Source organism: Sinocyclocheilus anshuiensis, unplaced genomic scaffold (assembly GCF_001515605.1).
Source record: "Sinocyclocheilus anshuiensis isolate Anshui unplaced genomic scaffold, SAMN03320099.WGS_v1.1 scaffold263, whole genome shotgun sequence".
Lineage (NCBI taxonomy): Eukaryota > Metazoa > Chordata > Actinopteri > Cypriniformes > Cyprinidae > Sinocyclocheilus > Sinocyclocheilus anshuiensis.
The window spans coordinates 151,438-159,126 of record NW_015549593.1 but is presented as its reverse complement, the minus strand read 5'-3'; the positions used below and the strand labels follow the sequence as shown (position 1 = coordinate 159,126).

The 7,689-nt window shown below is 36.2% G+C and overlaps 1 protein-coding gene across 1 annotated transcript in view; it reads right to left on the bottom strand.

The window, feature by feature from the left end:
- LOC107658188 (thrombospondin type-1 domain-containing protein 7B-like) overlaps positions 1 to 7,689 on the bottom strand; it is a 58,671-nt gene continuing 50,982 nt past the window's right edge. Inside the window, exons 13-17 of the mRNA XM_016446651.1 lie at positions 7,264 to 7,359; positions 5,478 to 5,560; positions 4,683 to 4,875; positions 803 to 890; positions 1 to 537 (exon numbers count right to left, since the gene is read on the bottom strand). Of these exons, the coding sequence (XP_016302137.1) occupies positions 456 to 537; positions 803 to 890; positions 4,683 to 4,875; positions 5,478 to 5,560; positions 7,264 to 7,359 (542 nt within the window). The 3' untranslated portion in view covers positions 1 to 455. The remainder of the gene's footprint in view (positions 538 to 802; positions 891 to 4,682; positions 4,876 to 5,477; positions 5,561 to 7,263; positions 7,360 to 7,689) is intronic.

Here is a 7,689-nt window from a genome sequence, read left to right as displayed (position 1 = left end):
TGTCCGGTCGTGATCCAGTCATACAGGTTTGAGGGTGAGTAAATGATGAAACACTTTTCATTTTTGGGTGAACTGGCTTTTAATGTGACTGATACAATAGATTCAGCACAATTTGAACTTTTTTTTTTTTCTCTTTTTTTTCTGATGTAAGAAAAATCACGGCAAGAAAATGTCGAAGTCCTCCATCTGGTCCATGGAATGTCAGCTGTGTCTTGTACCCTCTTTAAATGTCACGATTTTCACGACTACGACCACTGATCCACAACCTTTGTCCTTGCTGTCTTGCACACAACGTTTCGTGTACGCTTCAGACTTCAAGATCGAAATGTTCTTCGATGTCTGTTTCTTTTTTTTATTTTTCCCAAAATCCAAAGGGTGCCTTGGAGAAATGAACATATTAAAATGTTGCACGTAGTCCAGCTTGTGCTTTGAATGTACAGTCACAGAGAGCTTGATCACATGTCCACATCCCCGTCATAGGCCAGAGTCAGGGGCTTCTGTGGTGGAGATGAACTTTTACTCTGTTTGGATGGTTTGCTGGCATAAAGACGAGGGGAAAAAGAGAGATCAGTGAAATGTAAGATATATACTGCTGCCCTCTATTTTATTTCTACACTATACCACTAGATGGCAGCAAAATGTTATTATAAGTCAGACTAAAGGCTATAACAAATAGTCAATAGGTGAAGTGCAATTTCTCTCATCAACCAAAATCACACACACAAAAAAATTTGACTGTTTTCAAACACGTACTGTCTTTCCGTTCAATGGTGAGTGTGTTAAAATTTGATAGCATACATACCAAAACAGAAAGGCCACAGTAATTATGAATAATATGAGAATGAATCCTCCAGCTGTTAACCCATAGACCCACAGCTTTATTCTTCCATCTGTGTAATCAGAAAACAGGAGTGTGATCACCATTGAAATATATAGGAGTATCATTTTTATTGCTTGTGGTTTCCACACAGGGGCCTGTTACAGCAGTAACAGATGGCACATTCATGCTGGTGACCAGTGTTGGGGAAAGTTACTTTTAAAAGTAATGCATTACAATATTGCATTACTCCATAAAAAAAATTTTATGGAAAGTATATTTGAAAAAGTAACTCAGATATTCTCTTGTAAATTAAAAAGTAATGTGTTACTTTACTAGTTACTTGAAAAAACGGAAAATCTGATTACATAACTCGCGTTACTTGTAATGCGTTACCCCCAACACTGCTGGTGACAATGTACCTGAAGAAACTGTTTCACCATCTTCCATTCTGAGTTCAGAGCAAAGAATGAGGTGTGTGTCATAGAGCCATTAAGATGCTTGTATAACTAATATGACAAGGTCTCAGAATACATTTCTCAGATAAAAGACAAAAGACAGCAGTCTGATGAGCTGCACAGAGAGCTTCTCATGTAGCAACAGACCTGGATCCTTTGAGACTCACAGAATAGATGATGCAAAAACTACTCTTAGCAAAAGAAGATCCTGCTAAGTTTTGTAACACTTTAGAACAACTTTAATTCAGAGAAGAAGCCCACTAGTGCATAGAAAAAATTGAGTAAAGACATTCTATTAGGTATTTTATAAAACTGAGCTCTGACCTATAAAACTCTGGCCTATAATTTTGTAATGATCCTTACATTGCAAACCCATTATGGTGTTATATACTTCTATATTATATTTTACAACTACGTATTGCAATGTTTATTTTAGCTTTATTGAAGTTAACTTAAAGGGGTCATATGATGCGATTTCAATTTTTCCTTTCTCTTTTAAGTGTTACAAGCTCTTGGTGCATAAAGAAGATCTTTAAAGTTGCAAAGACTAAAGTCTCAAATCCAAAGAGATATTCTTTATAAAAGTTAAGAGTCAACCACGCCTACCTAAAATGGCTTGTTCTAACACGCCTCCACATGTCTACGTCACGATGTGGGAAGATTTGCATAACGCCGCCCAAATGTTCACGCAAAGAAAGAAGGCGTAACTTTTATTCTCGCTGTAGTATTGTTGCCGCCGCCGCCATGTCGTGAAGACGCTGTGTTTCGTTGTGAAAGCGAAACTACTTTGTTTGGTCTTCCAAAAGAGGACGATATCCGCTTCGTCATGCCTAGAGCAGGCATCACAGTATGGTAAGGGGCGTAACATTTCCGTCACACGCTTGAGGTATTCGGCCAATCACAACACACTGGATAGCTGACAAATCAGAGCACGCCTCACTTTTCAGACCGATGAGCTTTGTAAGAATCAGAAAGGCGGGGCATAGAGGAGAAACAATAATGTACAGTATGTGGAAAATAATGCGTTTTTTGAACCTTAAACCGCATAAACACATTTCATTACACCAAATACACAAAATCATGTTATTTTTAGCAACATCATATGGCCCCTTTAATATAGTATTTTTGTTTAATATATATTAATAAATGTTTGCACAAACTCAGTTTGAGATCAAATAATATTTGGTGGGTCACTTGAGGTACTGCTGCATCTGAATGCACCTGGTTTAATAAGCTATTAACAAACATTACAACACAGGTCTGAATTTCAATTTGTTTATAATATAATCCCAAATATAATGAATAAAATACTGTTAAAAAGTTTGGGGTCTAAAACATTTTTGAATGTTTTTGAAATAAGTCTCTTGCTCACCAAGGCTGCATTTATTTGATCAAAAATACTGTACAAAACAGTAATATTGTGAAATATTATTACAATTTAAAATAACTTTTTTTATTTTAATATATATTTTATAATGTAATTTATTCCTGTGATGGCAAAGCTGAATTTTCAGCAGTCATTACTCCAATCTTCAGTGTCACATGATCCTTCAGAAATCATTCTGATATGCTGAACAGTTGTGCTGCTTAATATTTTTGTGGAAACTGTGAGTGCAGTTTTTTGGTTTCTATGATAAAAAGAAAACAAAAAAATATTTTCTAACATTATAAATGTCTTTACTGGCAATCTAATGTGTCCTTTAGGGGTGTGCGATATTTATCATCAACGATAATATAGTAATTGTGGTTTTAACGATGTGCGATTTGACACGATCTAGTATATTGCAAAAACCAAACCAAACACACCTAAAGAGTGCATGCGTACGTGATGAAGTCTAGTAGGTTAGACTAGTGCGCGTGCACATTTAGAGTGTGTTCTTTCACTGCATGATTCAGTCAAATAAAATGCATTTAGGATGATCACAAAATTCAAGATATGGTGGCAGAAAATGTATACATTTATATCATTTCATAAAGTTAACCAATATCACACGAAACGTGCCGTTTTTTTCTCTACAAAAATCAGCACGATTAGAAATGGGATATTGATTTATACAACGGTTCAATAAACAAGTTAATATTAAGAGACCACATTGCCTGTTTTTGCTCTATTTCACCAACAAAAATAATTCCAAACAAAGCCAAAGCACTGTTTTCGGTGTTTCGTTCCTGAATGAATCACCCGTTTAAATTATTCAGTTAAATTGCAATGACTCACTTATTAACAGTGACTTATTAACAGTGACTTGCTGCTTTCACTTGATTTTAATTTCACTTTTATAGTATCTTTTCATTTTTTAAATGCACTTCTGACATTTTTTAAATAATCTCAAATATCAGTATTCAACGTTTTATGTTTAAAATATAAAAACATTATTTATGCATTTATAGCTGCAGGTTAATTGCATTCATGTCCCTCTGAGCTGCGTTAAACTGTGTAATACCATCTAAATGCCGCTTCAGATGCAGCTTCTGTGTTTCCTCTGCATTGCAAAGATTAATTTTGTTGATACTGATTGAATTTGCTTGGTAACAGCCAAAATGTCTTAATATTCTGATTGACTGATTAAATGTAAGAAGTCAACTCAAAAGATGATGCACACTTTTAGAAAAAAATGGCTTTATAAAGGTAAAAAAGGGCCATAAAAGGTAAAAATCTATTTGAATTTATTGGAAAAGATTAATCTCTGTCACTGCTGTGAACTGACCACCACACAGAATATGAAGAATATCAAAAACTGTCAGCTGTCCACAGTAGTCCTTAAGGTACCAGCACAATAACACTCAGCAAATTATCATCTAATTATCGTTATCGATAAAATCCCATAAAATATCGAGATATAGTTTTTTGTCAATAACGCACAGTCCTTGCTAAATAACAGTATTCATTCAAAAAAATATCTTACTGACCCCAAACTTCTGAACGGTAATCCAAAATCTAATAATAAAAAAAATTAAATGGCATAATATAATATAATATAATCCAGACAGACGTGTCCTTGTACAGTAGAGTAGTCATAGTTTGTTTTGCAAATAACAGAACTGGTAATTCTCTGAATTTTGTCCCTCCATCTGGAGGCTGATACCCACACCTACTGGTAACCTGACGGCACACAGTTGTTGTACCACAGGCCGCAAAATTCACTTCTAATCAGAAATGGCCTCCAGCCAGCAATAAAGCAACTCTGTCTGTCAAGTTATGGGCAATACAAATCACGCTGTTATAAGACTCTGTCCTCTGCAGCTTTTCTCATAGCTCCAATAGGGCATAAACACTGAGGCATTAAACAGAGTTCTATATCAGCCTGTATCTGAAGTCTCATAAAGGCGTCCAGCGATTCTGCTATAACTCAAAGCCACACTCCGCTGGCCCACATCAGCCTGGTCTTCATCTGCATTTCAAATACCTGGGCCGAGTGGCTGCAGGGACCACTCCCCGAAGAAGTCCTGGATCTGAGTGGTGCCTGGTTTTAATCTTCCCGAGCTGGTCTTCACATCTGCCTTCTTGTTGTCAGCTCCTGGGGTCTTGGTGCAATAATCCAGGAATCCATGTGTGGTCATCACTTCAGTGTAGCCCTTTTCACAGCCACACACGCCGCTCTGAAGGAGACACAGATCGCTGTGAGAGCCACACTCAGACAGAGCATAAAGACACTGCTGTGTTTAAAGAAATACTTTACATTTAATGCAACTTGAGACAACATAGTACTTGTGGCATAACCCTGATTAGAACAAAAACTAATTTCAGTTTGTCCCTCCTTTTCATAAGCAAGCAAACTATCTGGGTTACATCGAGGCACTGTATACAGGGCCAGTTCTGTAAATGTTAAAATTCTGTTTCAATAGTATATAGCCACAAGTCAAACAATATGGGTTATGATTTTAGTGTGAAAAACCCTTATTCATCTTTTTCCCCCCTGTATTATATCCAATTTTACAAATTTGTAGTCATGACAATGTAATAATGAAAACACTAAAATGACTGAAAAAATGACGAGAACAACTTTACAGCTCAAATAATACACACGTTTAACATAAATGCTTCTGTAAAATAAAAAGTAACATTTTACATGTTACATGTAGATTTCACAAATAGCAAGCTATTAAATACAAACTACAGAACAAGATGATTTTCTTTTTCTTATTTTGTGTTATTTACACAGTGGTTTAATGTGAAAATAGATATGGTTCAGTGTGTTTACCTGCTTGCAGTGGGAGAAGGGTTTGGTGCAGGGAGGGTCACAGTGCCGCACAGTGGTTGGCCGGTTCTGTGGAAAGCAGCCCCCTTCCAACAGGAAACAACAGAGATAATTATTGCCATTTCCCTATTGATGGCCAGATAAAAGTGATGTCACACCTGATTAATGGCTTAAAGGACCCATCACAACTTCTGATCAATCAGAGAAGATTGTAATTTTGGAATAGAAAATTACATGTCAAAACATCAGAGACTAATACCCTGGGTTCGGGTTTTTCTCAAGCAGAAGAGATTACCTCTCACAGCTTATATTTGCCCGAGACGATTCCGTACTCAGATAAGATCACCTTTCTCTGTTATTTACAGCACTTCGCTCAACCCGAAAACCTTCATTCTTGCTCTAAACGCTCACGTGAAAGCTTGCCATCTGGAGCGTGTTCATTTTGCCACAATCAAACAATGTTTTATAACATGTATATTGTTCGCTTTCAGACAAGCGCTAGTTTATTGATGATGTCTGTTGAAATGGAGGGTGAGAATAGGGAAAATGTTGAATTTTCAGCCTGCGTTTAGGGTTAAAGGGATAATTCACCCAAAAATGAAAATCTTGTCATTTACTCACCCTCATGTCATTCCAAACCTGCATTCTGTTATTTTCTCATTGGAACACAAAGGGAGAATGTATCGTACCTTTTCCAATCAACAAGAGTTCATAGTGGCTGTCAAGCTCCATAGAGGACCGTAAAAGCACAATAAAAGTGGACTATGCGACTTGTGCACATAATTCCAAGTCTTCAAGGCCATATGATAACTTTGTGTGAGAAACAGACAAAAAAAACACTACCATTCAAAAGTTTGGGGCTTGTAAGTTTTTTGCTGGCAATATTTAATGACTTTGAAAGAAGTCTTTTACGCTCACCAAGGCTGCATTTGCTTGATCAAAAGTAAAACATAATATTATGAAATATTATTTCAATTTTTAAAGAACTGTTTTCCATTTTAGTATATTTTAAAATGGAATTTATTCTTGTGAGGGCAAAGAACAGATATTTGAAATCGATATATTATGTAACATAAAAGTCTGTTCCTAATTCCTATAATTCTTTCTGACCCCAAACTTTTGAACAGTAACATACAACCCGTTTCACAAATATTGCAATTAGGGCTGTCAAATCGTTTACTTGCCATTAATTGCATCCAAGATAAGCACGACATTCTAATTTATTGAGATGCACCTGTACATGTAAATATTTCTTAAATATATAAATGTATGTGTGTGTATTTATATATACATATAAACAGTACATACATATTATGTAAACACAAATTTTTATTTTGGATGTGATTAATCGCGATTAATCGATTTGACAGTCCTAATTGCAATGTTTGATTTGAGAGTTGTAGCGGATTGGGAGAATTATTATCAGTGAATAATGACTCAAATTTGGGGCTGTTTGTCACATTAAACTATGGCGTGGCTTCAGAAGACTTGCATGACTACCTTTATGGTGCTTTTCTATTTCTCTTTTTCTTCTTTTTGGAGTTCTCTCTAAACCCTCTGGTCACCATGAACTTCACAAGTTGTTAGAAAGTCTCCTTTGTGTTCCAATGTAAAAATAACAGCATACAGGTTTGGAACGACATGAGAGCGGGTAAATGATGACAGGATTTTCATTGTCAATAGACTTTCAGTCATGTGGAGTCGATAGGTCTTTTGATTATCTTTCTGCAAGTAAAGTCAGAGCAGAATATTTGTCATTCTCTCAGTCTCAATGTAAGCAGTGGGCTACCTGTCACATTGACCCCATCAGACCGCTGGCACCACACTGATCTTTCGTTGTCATTCCAGGCGCTGGTCCTCCACTCGTAACTGTGACATTTCCCTCCTGCGGCCCCACAGAGTGAGAGAGACACTCATTAGGTTTGCTCTGGGCAGTCAGGTGTGATAATAGCCAAATGCAGACATTATATACTGACGCAGGCATATACATATATATATATATATATATATGCTTCTATGCAAGCAAGACTGCACTCAGACCTAATAACACACACAGGACTACAAAATGTAATTGTGGTCCACAGATTAAAAAACTGAACATAACCAATGATCTGAAAGATAATATTACGTTAATTAGTATAGGTATTTTCTCTCTCTCTCTCTCTCTCTCTCTATATATATATATATATATATATATATATATACACACACACAC